Source organism: Pelophylax lessonae (genome assembly GCF_965119305.1).
Source record: "Pelophylax lessonae genome assembly, chromosome: 5".
In the NCBI taxonomy this organism is placed as follows: Eukaryota; Metazoa; Chordata; class Amphibia; order Anura; family Ranidae; genus Pelophylax; species Pelophylax lessonae.
This window is the reverse complement of record NC_138772.1, coordinates 491000757-491023679: the sequence shown is the minus strand read 5'-3', so window position 1 is coordinate 491023679 and position 22923 is coordinate 491000757. Positions and strand designations below refer to the sequence as shown.

The following is a 22923-nucleotide window of genomic DNA, read 5'->3' as shown; positions in this document are numbered from 1 at the left end:
TATATTTTCATTAACAGTCAACTGCTTATACCTCTGAATCTGCTGGTTATTTTAACATGTGGTTTTCTGTGTGGACACCTGCTAGCCAGGGCCTCCATTCAGTTGTACCAGGTATCTTACTAAAGGAATTATACGGGACTAAGGTAAAGACTGTCAGGTCCTGAAAAAGGCTCAGATTAAGACCCTCAACTGTTGAATTGCTTAAAGTGTATTTCCACTTGTGTAGTCAAATTTGAGAAAACCCCACTAGATGTTTGCTACATGTTCCTATTCACACAACATACCCATAATGCAAGCATTTCTCCACTGGCTCAGCATGGGCTGCCCCAATAGCTGGGCTGAGTCCATTTGTCATTACCATACAATGGAGAAGCCCATCTTCAAAATCTTTAACCTTATGTTAAAGCTCGGTATTCACAGAGCGTTTTTTTTTCAACCAGCGGGATGAACCAGTGGGCTGTGATCAACACATGGCCAAATAGCACTGTCCACGATGGTCAGGGGTCCTGCATCCTGATAGGACAGCCAGTGCAGTATCAAAACTCCTCCTACAAGCTTTACCAAACACTGATAGAAGTAACAAGACTGCTATATACTGCTGATGAGAAAAGGTATTTAGCAGTTTATATTTACTAAAATAATTGCATTTCCATGTTCTGTGTACTGTGGGAGATCAGATATAGTGAATGCAGGCTCCTGGGTTTAGTAACACTTTAGGCATGAGTGCAAGGGCAGACACAGGCATTGATTTACTGAAGGTGAATAGGCGTTTCACTTTGCAAGTGAAATTGCACTTCTATAGGAATTTTCCCAACAGCTTTATGAAAGTGGCGATATTTCGCTTTGCAAAGAATAGCCAATCATGTCCTAAGAAAATATAGAAAAAGGCATTTATGCTTGCATATGATTGGATGATGGAAGTCAGCAGAGTTTCACCTCATTCACTAAGCTCTGGGGGAAATGCCCTTGCAAAGGGTAACTTCCTTGCAAAGTGAACCATCAATTTGACTTTAGTAAATCAACCCCATAATCTGCATACTACACTACCTCACTCCATGACTATAAAGATCTTTTAGTGAACTTGTTTCTTATGCACTGTGCTAATGAGAATAAGATGTTGTTACCCATAAAGCATTTCTATAAAAGTGTGCCTTTTCAGAGTCAGGGTGGAGGTGAGTGTTCAGGAACCTACTAAAGTGATTAGGAACACCAGAAATAATGTGACCCAACTACATTTAAGTAAAATACTGAGCAAGTTGTGGGCCAAGTGTGAGCCATTACATTCGGATATTACTTTACCCCAGCCAGGAAACAGGAGTCCATGGTGGGCTTTATGTGCCAATCTCACCTTATGGCTCTTTCGTAAACACAACCAAAAGTTGATAAACTCCACCTTCACAAAAATAGTGAATGTACAATAGTTAAAAAAAATGACTCCATTACCTGGCCTTTATTCTTTTACAATGACCCGGCCTTTTTCTTTTACAATTTTCACAAATCCCCCTAAAACGATATAAAAAATCTGTTGTACGCCACCTTCTTAATGCTGCCAAGGGCTGCATCAGTCTCTAATGGAAGACATCCGCACCCCCCTCAGTTGCCATATGGCTGAACAAATTAAGAATCTTTTATATGCTCAAGGACCTTGTGTTGTCCTCACAGGACAGAAGAGAACAATTCACTAAAACCTGGGAGCGTTGGAACATGTTTATTTTTTCAGATGAGGGCATGGCCTTCCAAGGCGACCTCTCTAGAAGTTGATAGATGTGAACCCCTCTTGGGATGTGAGAAGAGAGGTGAGGAGATAAAATTGGCGCGCTGTATCTGTGTAAGGAACTCCTCTTTGGCCTCTCTTCACCCGATCTGCTTCCTCCTGTTTCTCCTCTCCCTCCTTTCCTGGTCCTTCTTCCTCTATACCGCCTCCCCCCCCCCCTTTTATTTTTTTCTTCTCCCTCCTCCAGTCCCTCCTGAAGAGGTGGACACATACCTGCCTTTCCCTCCCACATCCTTCCCCTGGTAAGCAAAAACCCATCGTTTTCATATTTGTATGAGATGGTTGGAACGTGACGGACAATTCGTTATCCTAACATATAGCATTTTGCATAGCTGTGTTTGTTATGACTACTCTGTCTCTTTTATTGCATTGTATCTCGAGCCACCTTTTTGGCTCCTTTGTATGTCATGTATATACCTTTGTCTAAATAAAGAATTTGAAAAAAAAAAAGACTCCAATAGGAATGTGTTTCAATAGTGGTGTAAGGAGAAAATTCCAATATCTCAAGTAGAACAGCTCAAGCACAAAAGACAGGGCAGCTTTTCTTCAACAGTCTGCATTACAGGATATGTTGTATGCAGCGCCTGCCAATCCTCAGAGAAGCAATATACAACTCTCTGGTTATGATGGGAAATGTACAGTAAATGTAGTTAGCGGCCACGTCCACCCTGATGCTCGGCTATTTGTAATTCTTGATCTTTACAAATGTCATTCTTAACATTCAGGCCAATGTATGAAGATCAGGCTGGGTACACAGTGTAGCCATTAGAGTGCATTAAATATTTATGGACTTGAGAATATGAAGAAAAATGACACAAATAAAATACTTTTACTTAGATGAAAGCATTTTATCCTGGTAACAAGAATAAATGAGGCGATTGTGAGCAGTCTTCTTGCAGGGCACAGCAGCATTACATCCAGTCTCTGCAGTATTACTCTCAATAAAATGATTCTGTAATGAAGGTTGTCTGCATGAGATGTCGCCCAACCTTTTAAATGAACAATGCAATATGCTGGTTTATTGTAATATGTGAGCTATCAGGTGGTGAATTACTCTTGTTTCCACCCAGACAAATACCAATCACTTCTGAATTTATGGCTCATAACTAAGGCCCTGTTCACACTATGTGACTTTCAAAACAAGATTATCACACGATTTTGCATGCCGCATAGTGCCAGCCCAATTACTTGAATGGGCTGTCCTATGTGTGTTTGTTGCCTGAAAGGAAGCTCTTGTTCCTTTTCCTGACAGCATGCTTCATGTGATTTGTAAAGGCGTGGGTTGGCACGAATGATTGCATCACAACTGGGGTGTTATTAAAGGATAATGGCACCCAAAAGTGCGCCACGTGCTTTGCAGCGATTGCCACAAACCTGCTAATTGTCTGTGTCCAATCACACGCAGAGTTTCTCTGTTTACTAAAACACAGAACTCTGTGTACAGAGAACAACAATCTGGCTGTTTCTTCTTCCTGAAAAGCAGGGAGAAAAAGCAGCCAGAACAGTAAGTAAAAGCAGCACACATTACACTTGCTGGGCACACAGTTAACCCTTTGATTTCCCCTTGATGTTAAACAAATATATCATCCAAGCGCTCACTCCGAAGGGGAAGACTGGCGTGTTGCTCTCCTCAGGCAGGGAACTCCAAACGGATGCATAAAAGAAAGGAAAAGGAGGCGCAAACACCTAGTGCATTACCCGTGGTACTGTTAAAATGATTTAATAAAATGCTGAATGCATACTCACAAACATGAAGAATTAAAATCGTATTGCAAATTCCCGTCACCCATGTGTTGGACCATGTCCTGGAAATTGCGACCGCTAACGCGTTTCGGGAGTCAAGCCCCCTCCCTCAGAGCTGGTCATGCCATAGCAGATTGAAGTCTATATAGCGAGTAGCTCAATGTTCCTCCACCTCTTCCCCTCCCTCCCCCCGGAAGGAGGGGGCGGGACCATCCAGTGTCAACAAACCTACTCTTGATGGGCCTATATGTCTTAGTCCTCATATCTATATGGCCTCTAATATTCAGTTTCATGCAACACTTCAAGTGGAGACTGTCTTAAAAACCTATAGCCATAACCAGCAAAAAACAAAAAACAAAACAAAGGGGTCATCAAGGCTGGGAATGCGATCCAGAAACAGCATCTGGACAATATGCAGACAAATGTTCCATGCCATTATGAAATCCTGTGCACACTCCAGACATGCCACCTCCAATGCACAGATGGGACCTTGAGTGTATAATGTGACTTACCCCTCCCAGAGCTCCTTTGTGATTGCTCGTGTCCACTTGTAATGAAAGTCATGGCAGTGTCCCACTGTTGGCCGCTCGTGTCCTCTCTTGCAGGGCCCTCACAAGCCGGAATGTGGCTGTTTGGGTGCGCCATGGCTCCTCAGAAGCCATAACTTCCTCTGGGGATCGTGGCTTCCTGGTCTTGGAACGCACGCCGTCCGCTCTGCGTTCCAGGACCTGTATTGAGTCATAACCTGTACCGCTCTACAGCATATTTATAGCACTGATTACTGTAGAAATGTCACTAGTAACCCCAAAAGTGTCAAAAATGTCAGTCAAGGGTCCGATCTGTCCGTCGCAATGTCGTAGTCCCGCAAAAAAAATCGCAGATCGCCGCCATTACTCGTTAAAAAAAAAACACCAAAAATGACAGAAATCTTTCCCTTAGTTAGTAAACGCAATAACTTTTGCACAAACCAATCAAAATACCAAAAATGTAAAAAAATTTTGATTTTTACATTTTTTTTTGGGGGGGGGGGGGGGGGGGGGAATTTCATATAAAAAAATGTGAAAAATATTGTTATTTTTTCAAAATTTACGCTCTTTTTTTGTTTATAGCGCAAAAAGTAAAAATCGCACAGGTGCAGAAAGCTCTGTTTGTGGGAAAAAAAGGACGTAAATTTTGTTTGGGTACGGCGTCGCACGACCGCGCAATTGTCAGTTAAATTCGCACAGTGCCGAATCGCAAAAAGTGGCCTGGACCTAAGACAGCAAAATCCTCCGGTGGTAAAGTGGTTAATATTCCTGTTATGAAGGTCTTTGTTTTTAGCCACTTCCTGTTAAGGGTGAAAAATGTCTCCTAATTGTTCCCCTGTGTTCTCAGCCCTATCACATGGTCTTCCAGTGGAAAATACAAGTGGTCGTGCTGACACAGTGAGCAGTCATGGTCCACTGTTGTCACCATTAGGAAACCCATCTTGAGTACCCGCATGGTGCAGACACTGGAGGAAGTACAGGTGAGCAGGAAATGTCTGAAAGAGACATTCTCTTTGAGAATAATAAAGTATTCTGAATCTGAACACTGAGATGTAAATGGATGAAAAAGCTAAACCAGTCTATTTAAATATAGAAAAAAGAGAAATGTTAAAGTTGCATTGTGCTTTGACAAACTAGAGTTGGAGCTTAGATATACTCTAAATTTCCTATTTACACTCCATAGCTGCCTATATTTATTTAACCTTGTCAAGGGGGGCTGCTCTGCTATCCTGTTCTCCTCCGAGACTGCTTAGTTGCGCAGAAACATCATAGTAACATAACAGATCTCTCTACTGGGCAATGCTACTGCCTAAGAGGTAGTGTGTAAGGTGTGAAGGCCCCTAGGAGGTAAAATATCAAGTGTATTTTAAATGGCAAAATAGTTAAAAGTATACACTCACTGGCCAATTTATTAGGCACACCTTGCTAGTACCGGGTTGGCCCCCTACTACAGGTCCACAGGTAGATGATGTGAGTGTGGGAGTCTGCAGGGTCTGGTCTAATAATAGATGTCACAAGGGTAATGAAGCCGTACTGACATGTTTCGCATGTGAACATGAGCTTCTTCAGACCAAAGAGGGGTTCAGCTGAGGTGCTTTAAATAGGATAATTAGTAGTTGCACCGTTTTTAACAGTAGGGGTCCTCAGCAGGCACTTAAATTGGATAATTAGTAGTTATCCAATTTAAGTGCACGCTGAGGACCCCTACTGTTGAAAACCTAATGGTGAAACTACTAATTATCTTATTTAAGTGCACGCTGAGGACCCATATTGTTGAAAACGGTGCAACTAGTAATTATCCTATTTAAGGCACCTCAGTTGAACCCCTCTTTGCTCTGAATAAGCTTGTGTTCATGAGCGAAACATGTCATCATGGCATCATTATCCTTGTAACGTCCATTCGTAGACCCTGTAGACTTCCACACATGTCATCTACCTGTAGACCTACACTGCACACACAGAGTGGTGCGAACGAAAAGTGCTCTGGTGGACTATTTCTATGTGGATTTTGTCCATGAGGAATTAGGAACCTTTAGTGCGCCTGGAGAGTGTGAGATCACACTGACTTACTTTGTGTATACTGTCCATATGACACCGATTCACCCACATGTAGCTGGCCCACTAGCAATATACTGCATGCACAGTATGTGCATCTGGACGCATCTATCCATCCACCTGCCCACAGTCCAGCTTCACACAGCCAGGTTAGCCGTTGGGCTGCCATTCAGCACATCGGTGCGCACACCCCATTCAGCCTTTACTTGCACTTATGGCTGCACTTATGGCTGTACTATGCAAATGTACCACTGATTGACTCTGTTTCAGTGGATCCAGCCATCCATCCCTCATTTACTGCATATCACATCTGGCCCTGTACGACCTTTGAAGCCATAGACTGGCCAACTGTAGTAAAAACCACATTATACTCCACCTGCAGCCACTTGCACTAGTGCCTCTTTACTTTAACCATCGGATTGGATGAGTGTGTGGTGGATGTGTGGTTTGTGTGGGTGTCTACAGTTGCTTTCTTGTATGGTTTTGAAACCATTGTCATTTTTACTTTTTGTTATGTTGGTGTTTTTTTTTGCAATTTTTCATGTTCTTTTTTTACTAAATATACTTTAATAAAGCTGTTTTAGAGTTGACCAGTTGATCCTCTCTGAAGATTTCTTTGTGGACCTTTAGTGCTCCTTAAATATATGCTTAAACATATAGAGCAGGGATATGCAAACTGTGGCCCTCCAGCTGTTGCAAAACTACAAGTCCCATAATGCCTCTGCCTCTGGGTGTCTTGCTATGCCTCATGGGACTTGTAGTTCTGCAACATCTGGAGGGCCACAGTTTGCCTATCCCTGATATAGACTTTTTGCTGCACCAATGGCATAATAACCCGGCATCCTGTCTGCCACATTCAAATTTGATCCCATAGATTCATTTAATTCAATTTAGGTACTAGGGGAATATGTGTTGTAGACCCCACTTAAACAAGCCTTTTGATTAACGACATGGTTTTCGTTCAGCAGATCTGCTGTCACTTGGGGTTTCAGCTGCTCCCACCTAGCCTCCATTGAGACTAGTTAGCGTGTAAACCCTGACACCTCTATCCAAGAATCTGCCCAGGATCTCAGCGCTCTTTAGGACAACTAGACGGCACCCCTGATGGGCAACACTGGTATGCTGACCACTTGTTTTTAACTCCCAGGCAGGCGATTCATACTTATCACTACAGTGAACTATGTAAGTTCTTTGTCTTATTCCTCACAATGTATTTTGGAAATACTTGTTGCACAATGTGTAAAATAATTTGTTGTATATTGATTATCTACAGACCAGGAGTTCAGATTTATACTCCGAAACGCGTCGGGTTACAACCCGGGGGTCGTGTGGTCTATGGTCCTCTGTTACATGTGATGTATCATGCAGCTTGCCTAATTGTTTTTATCCAACTTGTATAAAAAAAAATTTCAATAAACTTTTCAAATTTTATATATTTTTTCATTTATTGTTAAGTTAGTGCCTAAAAAGTCCCACCCAAGGGGAACCCCTTTTGGTTTTGTATCCCTGATATAGAGGATCACACTATTATCCACTCCCTGTAATATTTTTTGGGAGTGATTTGACTTTGTATGGGGCGATGGTGCATGAGATAGAGTTTGAGGTATCTGATTCCTTATAGGATACTCTCCTCTATATCTCCAGCTGAGGTGATGACACAGTGATTTTTATCTTTTTTCTTTATGGACCTGATTGGACAACCCGTGTGAAAGTTTTTTTTTTTTTTTTGCTATTGCTATTTGTGTCTCACTGCGGAGAGTTACTTTTTCTGTCTGTCCTTGCAGCCACAACTATCTAAGATTGCAGTGATGTAGATTCTTACCACCCGATGGTTTTGAAATTAGATGTATCCATGTTCTACTACCTCGGTGTAGTACAATATTAGCCTCTAAACCATGTAGCTGCTCACTTGCATTCCATTTTTTAACTCATGAAATTGGGACATACTGTAGTTTCTGCTTCTTGACTGTAACAACAGCAGAATTCATTAAATAATAACAGTGTTGCTTGTGCCTTCATAATCAGCTCTCAGACACGGACCATCAATTTGGATTATGCAACAAACCCCAAAATCCCAAGACTGCTAATGTGATTGGGACCTGGGGCTGACTCTAAAGTAACCAGCGGACTTTTCAATCTTTCATGGACTGTATTCTCTTTATAGAAGAACACAACTGAGAAGAATATGCCTTTTTGCTACGTAGAATCCCAGAGTTATTGAACACTCAGACGTTCTGAATGTTAAACAATGGCCACAAATGCTAGCGGGTTGTATTTCAAAGTGATTTCTCAAAAAAATAAAGCATTGAGACATGGATGGATGGGGGAATTTGCTTTTAATATTAAAAATGAATTAAAGTGTTTTTGGTTTGTGGAGCTCAGATGCAGTGAAGATCCGCTTTAAAAGTAGTTGCACGTGAATGAAGAGGGATATCCTGCTTGTTTTTTACCACGTTTAACTGTCATAGAACAATGGAAGTTTATGTTTTCTGTACAATATGCATTGTATTACTTTCTCTTGTTCAAAACTCAATGAAAATCATTGAAAATGAAAAGTAGTTGCACATGTCCCATGTTGACGTACAGTTCAAGCAGTATTAAAGAGGAAGTAAACCCTCCTCTGCAAGTTGTACCTATAGGTAAGCCTATGATAAGGCTTACCTATAGGTACTGTAAATATCTCCTAAACATGTACCCTTAGGAGATATTTACCTTACATGCAGCCAGTGACGTCACTGGCGCATGCTCTCTGAAGGAACGGCCACTGGTGCCGTTCCTTCAGAGCCCTGTGCCGTGGCCGGATGCCGCGATCCCGGAAGACGGGCGACTGAACATGTTGCCCGTCATAGAGGTAAGCGGGCGGCATGGCGGGGGCTCGTTCTAAGGTAAGTATTTCATAATGAGCTAGTATGCGATGCATACTTGCTCATTATGTGTTTCTCTTTCAGGTTGAAAAAAAAATAAAAATTTGGGTTTACAACCTCTTTAAACCCCTAATTTACTAAGCTCTGTAACAACTGCACTTGCACAGTCTAATTGCCCTCAGTAAATCAACCCAACAGTGTAGGAGGAGATGCTGAGAGAGACAGTTTGCCCATTTTATGTCAGTAAACCTAGAGCTGATGACCAGAAGAGTAGAGCAAACGGTCTTCCTACCTTGCTAGCTGTTTGTAGTGAAGTGTGGACTGGGGAATGGGCAAACTATAGGTACACGGTATATTAGTCATTGTGCTGTGAAAGAAACTATGTATATGTATGTGTGTGAGATATATACGCCGATCAGCTATAACTTTATGACCACCCACCTAATATTGAGTAGGTCCCCTTTTTTCTGCCAAACAGCCCTAACTCATTGAGGCATTAACTCCACTATACCTCTGGAGGTATGCTGTGGTACCTGGCACCAAGCTATCAGCAGAAAATCTGTTAAGTCCTGTAAGTTGCAAGGTGGGGTCTCCATTGACTTGTTTTTCCAGCATATCCCACAGATGCTCGATTGGATTGGGATCTGGAGAATGTGGAAGCCAAATCAACACCTTAGACTCGTTATCTTAAACCATTCTTGAACCATTTTTGCCATGTGTGCATAATGCTGCTGAAAAAGGCCACTGCCATCATGGAATACCATTTCCATGAAGGGGTATACATGGCCAGTAACAATGTTTAGGTGGTACATGTCTAAGTAAAATCCACATGAATAGCAGGACCAAGGTTTCCCAGCAGAACATTGCCCAAAGCATCAAACCACCTCTGTCGGCTTGACTTCTTCCCATACTGCACCCTAGTGCCAGCTCTTCCTCAGGTAAGCGCCGCACACACACCTGGTTATCCACATGATGTGAGAGAAACCGTGATTCGTCAGACCAGGCCACCTTCTTCCACTGTGGTCCAGTTCTGATACTCACGTGCCCATTGTAGGCACTTCTGGCTGTAGACACAGGTCAGCATGGGCTCCCTGACCAGTTTGTGGCTACACAACCCAAAACACAACAAACTGTGATCCCCATTTTTCCTGCATTCAACACATAAACTTCAGGGACAACATGTTTACTTGCTGCCTCAGTTTCAAATGCCATTGTAACGAGATAATCAATCTTATTCAATTAACCTGGTGGTCATACATTTATGGCTGATAGGTGTATATTTATATATTTGCACACCCAGTTTCATAGTATAACATATAGCTAAACCATGTCCTGGTTTTAAAGCAGAATATTGGCTCGGTTCTAACCAGGTCTTTGAAACTCCTGCAGCATAATTTAGGCTTAAAGATCAATGGCATGCCTCACTTCAAAAGTCACTGCATTGCATAATCAGCTTATACACTTAAAATGCACAACATAATCCCTTGTTTCCTCAGAAGGCACAGCTATATTCAGGTAGGTTAAATAAAGAAAGATTGGCCATGACCGACTCAAGTATCTTTATAAAAGATAAAATGAATGTACAGCTAGGTGGAATATTCTGGGTCACAAAGAGGATCAGAATTTTAAGGAAACCTGTAGTGAGAAAAATATGGAGGCTGCCATTGCCTGGCTATATCTGACCCCAATACTCACTGACCTGGAACGAGCATGCAGATCAGAAAGTCGGAGAAGTCAGAACTCTTTAATTGCATGCATGTTTAGAAATGATTGAAACCTCTGGAACTGCATGGAAGCCAGGGAACTAGCATTTTCAGGATGTCATCAGTGGCAGTCTCTGTATTCTTTCACTGCAGGTTTTACTGAAAAGACTATAAAATTCCAGCGTGTACACACATACCATAACATATTCAGGGTCATGTATTAAATGTGGGAGGTCATCTAAACTAGACATTCACTACACAGAGCTGACCTAGGTACAACTCTTTATTCATTTGGGCACCACCTATCTATACCTTAAAGCTTGGTTCACAATAGGGCGATGCCAAAGTCGTGTGATTTTAAATGCAATCTTAATACGACTTTACACTCTCTGGCACTCAGGTTGCAAGAAAGTCGCATTACAGTAGTGCAGGAACTTTTGCAAAGTTGCTGCAACTTTAAACTCCACTTTCGTGCCGAAAAAAAATCAGCAAATTACGAACAAACAATATAACATATACGATAGCGACACAAATCATATTGTAATTGAATGTAATTAAAAATGAACTTTCCTTTTCAATCTGCAGCTGTTGTAGTTTTCTGAAAATGCAATGCAATATGGCTACCTGGAGCTGTTCTGTACACAGAATGTATACTGACCACACCCCAGAAACATCATTTCCTGCTTGTGTGATTGGCTCACCAACTTTCCCAGAAGTCTGCACTAAGATACAAGTCAGATTGCAGGCATCCTCTGCAACAAACATGTCATTTTTGGTGAGATACTCCCACTAGGAATACGTCTAAAGGAATGCAGACCCAGAAGATTTCCTCTTAAGAGCCCTGCAGCTGCCACAGCTGATAGATAATTATGAAACCACTCCCATTAGATCCACTCAGCACAGAGGAACAAACAATGATTTCTTCAGAATAATAAAAGGTAGAAAGGAGTCTGCAACAAAGTTTGTTAATCTCCTTGTAATGTACATAGATCATTCAGAGAAGAATGTTTTTTTCTCAACAAAAGTGGAGTTACACTTTAAGTTGGACATAGGTTGGAATGGGTGCCATTGAAATCAATGTGCTGCAACTTTTCTATGCAACTTCACCTTCTGAAGATGTTGCATATTACACCCATATTTAGGGTGTAACATGTTCCAAATCACCCCCTATGTTCCCCCTCCCTGTGACAGCAGGCAGAGGTTTCTTTCCCCTGATACCACAGTCACATTTAAAATCAGTGTGGCTGTGTGAATAAACCACAATTGCTGTCTGCCACTCCAACAGATGGCCTGTAAATCTCACTGGATGAAGAGGGTGATAATCAGCACCCTTGTAGTCCCTTGACACTTCCTGCAGCTCAGTATCTGTCTGCCCATACCTCTGGGCAGGGAGCTGCAGGCAGTGTCTGCAGTAGCCTGACATTGCACCTGTGATCCACTCATAGTTGCTGCAATATTTTACAGGCTCATGAGTAAAAAAAAAAAAAAAACAAATTTTTTTACTGAATTTACACAGAAATTTGTGCATTTATTATTTCTTAGTTAAAGGTGAACTTAGCCTTTAAAGATTCCGATGGAGCAGGACATGCAGAGCAGCAGATCACAGTAGGACAACGCTGGATTTTCTGGGGATGCAAGTATGCTTATTAGGGATAACCGCAGCAAAATTGGTAAGAGGGGACATGAAAAAAAAAATGATCCTCTTTACCTATGACAGGCCCTGGACTGGATACCACAGAGGAAACACACCGCCAAGACCAACTAAACTGCCCCTTGACATTTTATAATTATACTGGTGGCACTAAGTAACCACCCAGGGATGTACCATGGACTCAGTGGGCTCATGTGAAAGATCAAAACTGGGCCCTAGGCATGGAGAAAAATAAAAATGCAGAGCGCCATTGCCCCCACCCTATTGTCCTTGGTATGTAGTAGCTGGTGCATACACTAAAGTATAACTAAAGGCAAACTTTTTTTAAGTTTTGGATAGAGTGGGGAGGGATTAGATCCCCTGTCAGGTCTGTATTACTGTCTGTGCCCCCGTAAAGGAGATTCTCCCTCTCTATTTGTCCTGTTTACCATTATTATTGAAAGCGAAAGTAAAAGAAAATCCCAAATTTTGGGTTGTCCCCATAAAAGTAAAAGTAATAGAGGGGAAATCTTCCAATTGGGTCCCCAAGGAATTCCCTTTATTTGCAGGGATTTTCTCTCACTTCTGTTTGGCTATGGGACAGTAAGTTAAAGGGACACATAAAATCTGCCCGGGGTTATACCTCTCCCTAACTCTATCCAAAATGAAAAAAAATATGTTTTGCCTATAGTTCTACTTTCACACTCGGGAGAGGAAGGATATTATGAACTGGTGTCCATTTTTATAGAAGGGGGCAATAACTGCTCTTACATGACCCAAATTATGTTCTTCAAGCACCCGATTACCCAATTTCCTTTTCTTATCATTCTGTCCCAGTTTCCATCCAGTAAGTTCTGTGTGATAACAGCTTGCTTAAACTAAACCTGTCACAAGCCTGGACCAATCAAACTAACAAAGGACAAAGAAATAAAGAAGTAGATCCAGAGATATAGAAATCTTAGGTTATACAGTATATAAATTAAAGCTTTTCCTGTAAATGTCAACGCTGCCCCCACCACCATCACCATCACCCTATTAATACTTTGATTATGAGTGGCACTCATCAATAGAGAGGAAAGGAACTGAGTGCTCAGATTCAGTGCTGGATAGAGGTGAATGGGTGTTCTCCCTCCCTTCTCAGTGTTGATTCTCCTCGCATCGGTCTTATGATCACAGCCAAGCAAAGTTAGTGGAAGGAGCAGAAAAGAAGACCAGGAGGGAGGGGGGCACTTTGACAGCCTGTAGAAGCAAATGAGTGGCTTTACAGCCAACTGAGCACAAAACTGAAGTTATTGCCAATAGCAACCAAATAGGTTTTGCCTCCAATCTACTGAAAATATTGAGCAAGAATTCCATTTGGCTGCTTTGAAAATCAGATATTTTGTGCTCATTTCTCTTTTCACCAGTTATCATGCAGCAAGCAGCTCATTGTGTGTTAATAGGCAAATAAAGCAGATTTATGTAGTTTGCAACATTAGCATATACGGATATTCATTTTTACACTACAGCAATACAGCATTACAACAGCACTACGGCATACTACAGCAAAAGTCCCTGTGAGGGCCATGTTTGCCCGTACGGGGATGCATGGGTGTTCTGTGCATTCCTATGCAAGCAATCTCATTCATGTGAATTGGGTTGCAGCAGCTGCTCAGACTCAGCCGTGTCCAACAGTCATGCAGGTGCATGAAACCAAATGCAGACACTGTACAATCAGGGACATGCACCCACACGGTTGTGACATAAGGAGCAGCAGCTGTGTCCACGCAGCATCAAACATGAATGGGACTGCCTGCACAGGAATGCACAGAACACCTCTGCATCCCTGTGTGGGCAAACTCAGCCCTTGCATAGGTGTACACTTTAGTACACCTGTGCGAACAAGGCCTACTACCTAAAAGGATTTAAAAATAGATTGCCTTAAAAAATACATTTTTTTAAAATAAAAAACAAACAAATAAAATGTGGTGGATGTTTATTGTCCCAAGGCTAATTCCCATTAGTTACATAGTTAGTCTGGCTGAAAAAAATCACAAGTTCATCTAGTTCAACCAATAAAAGGGGAAATAAAATCCTATATACACAATCCCATACCCACAGTTGATCCAGAAGAAGGCAAAAACCCCAGCAAACCATGATCCAATTTTCTCCAGCAGGGGAAACATTTCCTTTCTGATCCCCAAGAGGCAATCAGATATTCCCTGGATCAAGTCTACCTATAAATGTTACAACCCAGTTATATTATATACATTTAGGGAAGAATCCAGGCCTTTTTTAAAGCAATCCACTGAGCTAGACAGAACCAGCTCTTGAGGAAGTCTATTCCACACTTTCACAGCTTTTACTGTGAAGAAGCCTTTCCATATTTGGAGATTAAACCTAATTTCCTCCAGACGTAAAGAGTGCCCCCTTGCCGTCTGTGATGATCTTAAAATGAATAAATCACAACCAGGTTCACTATATACCACTTATGTATTTTAACGTTATCTCCCCTTAATCTTCTCTTTTCAAGAGAGAATAAATTCAGTTCCTGTAATCTTTACTCATAGCTGAGCTCCCCCATGCTTCTTTATCGGGTTGGTTGCCCTTCCCTGCATTTTCCCCAGTTCCCCAATATCCTTTTTGTGAATTGGTGCCCAAAACTGAGCTGCTGCATATTCCAGATAAGGTCTTCTTACCAATGATTTGTACAGGGGCAAAATTATCTCTCTCTTTCTCTCTGGAGTGCATGCCTCTCTTACAAGAGAGAGGCATGCACTCACTTGCTTGCTCGCTTTGGAAACCGCAGCTTGGCATTTCATGCCAATATTAAGCTTCTGATCTACCAGAACACCCAGATCCCTCTCCACCATTGATTCCCCCAGTTGTACTCCCCCTAGTATGTATGATGCATGCATATTCTTCTCCCCCAAGTGCATAACTTTACATTTATCAACATTAAACCTCATTTGCCATTCAGTTGCCCAAATAAACAGTACATTGAGGTTAGATTGTAAGTTGCAGACATCACAAAAGGACGCAAAGCTTGGTGTCATCTGCAAAGACTAAAATGGTCCTTTTAATCTCAGACCCAATATCACTTATAAAGATATTAAAAAGTGAGGGTCGCAACACTGAACCTTGGGGTACACCACTGATAACTTTAGACCATTCAGAGTATGAATCATTAACCACTACTCTGAATTCTATCTTTTAGCGTTTTCTGTCCCTTTACAAACGGACTTTTCCAGGCCTGTAGATACCTTACACATTAGCCGTGTATGGGGAACTGCGTTAAACGCTTTTGCAAAATCCAAATATACTACGTCCACAGCCAATCCCTTGTCTAAGGTTTTACTTACCTCCTAATGAAAAAATAAATCAGATTTGTCTGACAACTTCTGTGTTTCATAAATCTATGCTGTCTGTTGCTTAAAATATTTTTTCCCACCTGTGGTCTTTTAATAAACTCTCTAGTATCTTCCCAACTATAGAACTAACTGGTCTATAGTTACTTGGTAAAGAGTTTGATCCCTTTTTAAATATAAACACCACATTGGCCTTACGCCAATCTAGTGGTACTATTCCAGTCATTAAATAGTCCCTAAAAAATAGAAAAATTAGTGCTTTGAAAAAGTATATTTTAATTAATATTACATTTTGTACTGCACATAATACTTTTTTTTTTCAGGACAAGCTATGGAGAGAACCACTCTCTTATTTGGGTCAAATCAACACAGAATCTCTTAACCACTTGCCAACTGCCGCACGACTATTTACGTCGGCAGTCAACCCCTCACAGGCAAAGCGACGTAGGGCTACGTCGCTAGTCTGTAAGGGTTTTGGGAGAGAGCGCGCACCGCCGTATGCGCGCTCCTGCTCGGTCACGGACCCCCCCCCCTGCGTGTGCCCGGCGAACATCCATTTGCGATCGTCCGTGACAGCGGGAGAAAGGCAGGCGGGCTAGTGTAAACAAAGCCGCCTGTCAGTCTCCCCTGTGTAAGAATGGTGATCAAACGGTTCTACTATGTGGAACCGTTGATCACTGTCCTTACACATCAAGCCACAGCCAATCACAGTTAGAAACACGCCCCTAGGGAGACACTTAACCCCTCCCTCTCAAAAAAAAGTTAACCCCTTCAGTGCCAGTGTCATTTTTACAGTAACAGTGCATATATATAGCATTGATTAATGTAGTAATGTCACTGGTAACCCCAAAAGTGTCAAAAATGTCAGTCAAGGGTCCGATCTGTCCGCCCCAATGTTGCAGTCCCACAAAAAAAATTGCAGATCACCGCCATTACGCGATAAAAAAAAAAAAAAACAACAAAAATGACAAAAATCTTTCCCTTTGTTAGTAAACGCAATAACTTTTGCACAAACCAATCAAAATACGCTTTTTGCAATTTTTTTTTACCAAACATATGGTAAAAAAAAAAAATTGGCCTAAAATGTTAAAACATTTTGATTGTTAAATTTTTTGGGGGAATTTCATATAAAAAAAATGTGAAAAATATTGTTATTTTTGCAAAATTGACGCTCTTTTTTTGTTTATAGCGCATGATCAAAAAATCACACAGGTGATCAAATACCCCCAAAAGAAAGCTCTGTTTGTGGGAAAAAAAGGACGCCAAATTCGTTTAGGTACAGCGTCGCACGACCGCGCAATTGTCCGTTAAAGTCACGCAGTGCCGAATCGCAAAATAGGCCCTGGTCAGGAAGGGGGTAAAATCTTCCGGGGCTTAAGTGGTTAACAATGTTTGTCTTGAACAATAACCGTCACTACAAAAGTATCATGGACAGTACTCAACTAGTTCAAAGTGCGCTAATATGACTTCAATCAGCCTACTCAATTATACTATGATAGGAAAATACCTTGCAAATTTAAGGGTGCCCACAGTAGAGATCCAAGAACCTGCAAATATCCTCTTTGTATTATTTAAAAACGATTTCACAGAATAAACCAATATTTACTACAAAAAAAAAAAAAACAGCATTGAAGTAGCTGTTTTGACTTTTACTGAACTAAAATTAGCTGCTCTTCTAACCTGAATCTTATTTCTGTCATTGAGATATCTTGAACATCACCTAAAGCCCCGTACACACGTGCAGATTGTCGGCCGAACGATCGGCTGTCTTTTGTCCCCGGGCTGTCGTGTCCGCTGAAAAGTGCAAAAGACTGCACACGAACTTTGTCCGCCAACAACAGCCGACTACAGAAGTGATGTCATGTGATGGTTAACTTTCCGTGTGTTTTTTCTTTTCTGAGCATGCCCAGTCTTGCTAATCTGCTGTCTGTCGGTCGAACTCTGTACTGACTGGCGAACAATCGGCCGCTCTTTTATCGGCATACAAAAATTTTAATGCTTGCACAACAGATTCTGTTCGGCCGAAAGTGCGCTGTCGGCTGTCGGAAGCATCATACTAACAAGCCTACAATCGGCCGATCGGTCGTCGGCCGAATCTTTTCGGCTGATAATCTGCACATGTGTACGGGCTTCAGTCAGGACTTTGTCTTGACTTGGTTAAATATTACCTCCAAGAAATACCATCCAATTATATTGATGTCCTCATCAATATCAAATTGACAAAGATATTGCTCTAAACCACCTCAAGAACAACAAAATGTATTTTTTCCAAATCTCACTAATATAACAAAATGACTGATCTCCTGAATATTGCCCTAGCAACACAATGTCTGTTCTCCAAAATATTAACCCATACAACTAAATGTTGGTTCTCCTGAACATCACAACAAAATAGACGTTCTCCTTCACATCACCACAGCCTGCAAAAAGGCTGTTAACCTAAATGCTTCCTCAGATGAGACAATGGCGGCTCTACTGAAAGTTATTTCATTCTAGCCCAGAAAATGGCAATTTTCATTAATAACAAAATGGCATAGTCCAGGGGTGTCCGGCCGTTTGACCTTCTTGGGCCACATTGTCTCCACACATAAAATACACTAACAATAAGGATAGTTGATGAGCAGAAAAAGTCCGGCAGATCACGAGTTAATAATCACTGATATAATGTACCTATCTGAGTAATAAAACGTCATTTTTTTTTTATTTTTTTATTATACAAGTAAAAGAGGGCAACACAGTGGGATATTTGACACTGTTTTTGATAAACTAACGCATCAATATCTGGCTCGACGACTGTAGCAGCAATTCTCAACTAATTCAGAAGGTGCTCTTCAGATATTTCGGGTCTAATTTTGCCCTTCGTGTGCTTCATCCTTGAAAATAGTTGCTCACAAATATACAGTATCTCACAAAAGTGAGTACATCCCTCACATTTTTGTAAATATTTTATTATATCTTTTCATGTGACAACACTGAAGAAATTACACTTTGCTACAATGTAAAGTAGTGAGTGTTCAGCTTGTATAACAGTGTAAATTTGCTATCCCCTCAAAATAACTCAACGCACAGTCATTAATGTCTAAACCGCTGGCAACAAAAGCAAGTACACCGTTAAGTGAAAATATTCAAATTGGCCCCAAAGTGTCAATATTTTATGTTGCCACCATTATTTTCCAGCACTGCCTTAACGCTCTTGGGCATGGAGATCACCAGAGCTTCACAGGTTGCCATTGGAGTCCTCTTCCACTCCTCCATGACGACATCACAGAGCTGGTGGATGTTAGAGACCTTGCGCTCCTCCATCTTCCATTTGAGGATGCCCCACAGATGCTCAATAGGGTTTAGGCCTGGAGACATGATTGGCCAGTCCATCATCTTTATCCTCAGCTTCTTTAGCAACGCAGTGGTCGTCTTGGAGGTGTGTTTGGGGTCGTTATGCTGGAATACTGCCCTGCGGCCCAGTCTCCTAAGGGAGGGGATCATGCTCTGCTTCAGTATGTCACAGTACATGTTGGCATTCATGGTTCCCTCAATGAACTGCAAGCTCCTCAGTGCCAGCAGCACTCATGGAGCCCCAGACCATGATACTCCCACCCCCATGCTTGACTGTAGGCAAGACACACTTGTCTTTGTACTCCTCACCTGCTCACGCTTGACACCATCTGAACCAAATAAGTACCTTGGTCTCATCAGACCACGGGACATGGTTCTAGTAATCCATGCCCTTAGTCTGCTTGTCTTCAGCAAACTATTTGCAGTCTTTCTTGTGCATCATCTTTAGAAGAGGCTTCCTTCTAGGACTACAGCCATGCAGACCAATTTGATGCAGTGTGCAGCGTATGGTCTGAGCACTGACAGGCTGACCCCCACCCCTCTAACCTCTGCAGCAATGCTGGCAGCACTCATACGTCTATTTTCCAAAGACAACCTCTGGATATGACGTTGAGCACGTGCACTCAACTGCTTTGGTCGACCACTGGCGAGGCCTGTTCTGAGTGGAACCTGTCCTGTTAAACTGCTGTACTGTATTGGCCACTGTACTGCAGCTCAGTTTCAGGGTCTTGGCAATCTTTTTATAGCCTAGTCCATCTTTATGTAGAGCAACAATTCTTTTTTTCAGATCCTCACAGAGTTCTTTGCCATGGGGTGCCATGTTGAACTTCCAGTGACCAGTATGAGAGAGTGAGAGCGATAACACCAAATTGAAAACACTTGCTCCCCATTCACACCCGAGACCTTGTAACACTAACATCACATGACACAGAGGAGGGAAATAGGCTAATTGGGCCCAATTTGGAAAATTTCACTTAGGGGTGTACTCACTTTTGTTGCCAGCAATTTAGACATTAATGGCTGTGTGTTGAGTTATTTTGAGGGGACAGCAAATTTACACTGTTATACAAGCTGTACACTCACTACTTTACATTGTAGCAAAGTGTAATTTCTTCAGTGTTGTCACATGAAGAAATATAATAAAATATTGACAAAAATGTGAGGGGTGTACTCACTATTGTGAGATAATGTAGGTGCTGCTGAAAACTGATGACATGAATAATGTGTGATTGTGAAGAGTGGGAGATTTTTCTTTGGGGAGATATAAATTATAAAGGTCCAGTAAGGAGACATTGATACATTTTTTCGGCCATATGTGTTCAGTAAGTGTAAACACATTTAAAAAAAAAAAGATCAAAATTTTTAAGCAAGTTAATCATTTTGTGTTGGGTGGCATTCATAGCCATCTTGGGCTGCAGGTTGGACACCCCTGGTGTAGACATTATTTAGTCTTCATAATATATTTCAAAACCTACTCTTGGCGCCTCAAGCACCTCACCTACAATAGAACTCAAATCAGGTCTTAGTAGAAAAAATTGGGTCTTACCTGTTTGGCTGAGCTGTGAGGTACTTCTGCTTTTCCGTGACAGGCCAACAATAGCCACCATTTTGGCGCCGATGCTGGATCGCCGTTTCTTGTTTCCTGTGCCTACTGTTCCCACAGCTGTGTCGGACTGGCTGCCATCGTTCTTCTCCAATGTATACATATCTCCTCCGATGCTGGTACTTTTAGTCATGTTTTTTCCAGTGGCTCCCATCTGTCTGCTTTGCATTTTGGATGTAAAAACACTGTCAGCCAATTGGCAGATAATGTTTGCACACAAAACAAGGGGGTGAAAAGACAGAAAAGCAGAGTGTTTAGTTGATAAAAATGGGAAAATTTGGGAAATAAAGCGTCTTCTAGCAGGTGACTAAAATGTTCTAGCAGTTATGTATGAAGAACAGGCGACAGAAGCAACACATAGACAGGATGGATAAGACATTGAACTACATAAACAACCTCATACCAGCCATACATGTATCAATCCAGCAGTTCGATTAAACAATTGAAATTAATGTTCTGATTAAATATAGTAATTAGTGATAGTTTTTCACTACTATTTATTCACTTTAAACCAATTTTACAGGGTTAGATTAAAAATAAATACAATGGGGTTATTTCAATATAACTGGAGAATGCAAAATCTGGTGCAGCTCTGCATAGAAACCAATCAGCTTCCAGGTTTTTTTTTTGTATTAAAGCCTATTGAACAAGCTGAAGTTAGAAGCGGATTGGCTACTATGCACATCTGCACCAGATTTTGCACACTGCAGTTTTAGTTAATCAACCCCAATGTGATGTGTAGAGGAATCCTTTCAATATTCAGGTTGATCAAATGTATGAAGCAAATAGACAATTCTGAAACAATCATTTTTGTTTCTTTTTCCAATAACATTTTTGATATTAAAAGTGATTGGATTTACTAATTATTTTCATCAAACAATTATTTCAGACATTTGTTTGAATGACAATCAACTGCATGAATAATCAATGCATGTATGGCCCGCATTGTTCAACAAGGTAGTGCATAGAAAAATAAGTGTTACATACAAACCAATCAGATTTAATTTCACTGCAGTAAAATCAGTAAAAGAAGGGGATTGGCTGCTTCGCTTTACATTTTCATTAATACGTCCAGTTAAGAGTTTTGTAACATCCTATTTACATAGCATCAATTACAAATCTCCATTCACGTTAACATTTAACTGGATGCTTTCTGAATGGTTGATTTGATTACTGTACATTGCTGTTTCCACTTACTAAAAAATGTTTTTTTACTTCGAGTATTGGAAAACATTTTATAAAATACACATCTCTGGGCATTTTGGAATATTATATTCAAATGCTATTGTGCCTTGCTTTAACACGCATTTTATTTTACGGGGTGTCCAAAAAAACTCATAACATAGAAAAAATTTAACAAACTCATATTTTATTTTACATTTAGAGAAAAATAATATTTAGAGAAGATTTAGTAAAATGTGATAATGAATATTTTGTAAATAAAGGTACATTTAGCTACAATTTCCCATTTTTCCTATATATGGTGACTTTTGGGATACATTGTATTGTATTGTCACTTGAACTCCTTTTTTACTCCCTGTATTCTACCTATCTCGATGACTCCACCCCCAAGGTCCTCGTTCACACTGGTGTACTACAGTATACGCCCATGTGAGGGCCGAGTTGACCTGCATGGTAGGTACAGGTGCTCCATGCATTCTGGTACAGGCAGTTCCATTCATGCCAAGTGAGATGCAGTGGTTGTGCATCAATGGCCCCAAACACTGGCAGTGTGAGTCCAGGGCTGTGCACCTGCATGGCTGTTAAAATAGGAGCAGTGGCAGTGTCCATGCAGCCACTGCATCTCATTTGACATGAATGGGACTACTTGTACGCGGATGCATGGAACACTTGGCATCCCCGTGCAGGTAAACATGACCCTGGCCTGGGTGTATGCTGTAGTGTGCCCATGTGAACGAGGTCTAAATATACTATTCATGTCAATATATATAGCACAGCATAGGCCAGTCTCACCTGAAATTGCAGGATTTCTTTGATCACATTTCATTTGAACAATAGCACATAACTTACTGATAACAGATAGCAAAATAAAACAGTAAAATAAGTCATTTAAAAAAAAAAAAAAAATGTGTACTCGTAAATCTAACATGGATGGATGAATTTGGTGCAGGGAAGATTATGGTGTGGGGTTGTTTTTCAGGGGTTGGGCTTGGCCCCTTAATTCCAGTGAAGGGAAATCTTAAGGCATCAGCATACCAAGACATTTTGAACAATTTAATGCTCCCAACTTTGTGGGAACAGTTTGGGGATGGCCCCTTCCTGTTCCAACATGACTGCGCACCAGTGCACAAAGCAAGGTCCATAAAATTTCATAGTTATTCTG

The 22923-nt window shown here is 41.2% G+C and overlaps 1 protein-coding gene across 40 annotated transcripts in view; it reads right to left on the bottom strand.

The window, feature by feature from the left end:
* The window catches only part of RIMS2 (regulating synaptic membrane exocytosis 2), a gene marked incomplete at its 5' end in the record, with an annotated part of 943810 nt that overhangs the window by 107490 nt on the left and 813397 nt on the right, over positions 1–22923 (bottom strand). For 36 of the 40 annotated variants that reach the window (XM_082257909.1, XM_082257877.1, XM_082257915.1 and 33 more), the window contains one exon: positions 20523–20764. In XM_082257909.1, coding sequence (XP_082114035.1) covers positions 20523–20764 — 242 coding nt within the window. Of the gene's footprint in view, positions 1–20522; positions 20765–22923 lie in introns of those variants that run through there. The other 4 variants (XM_082257913.1, XM_082257907.1, XM_082257910.1 and 1 more) reach the window with 3 other exon arrangements.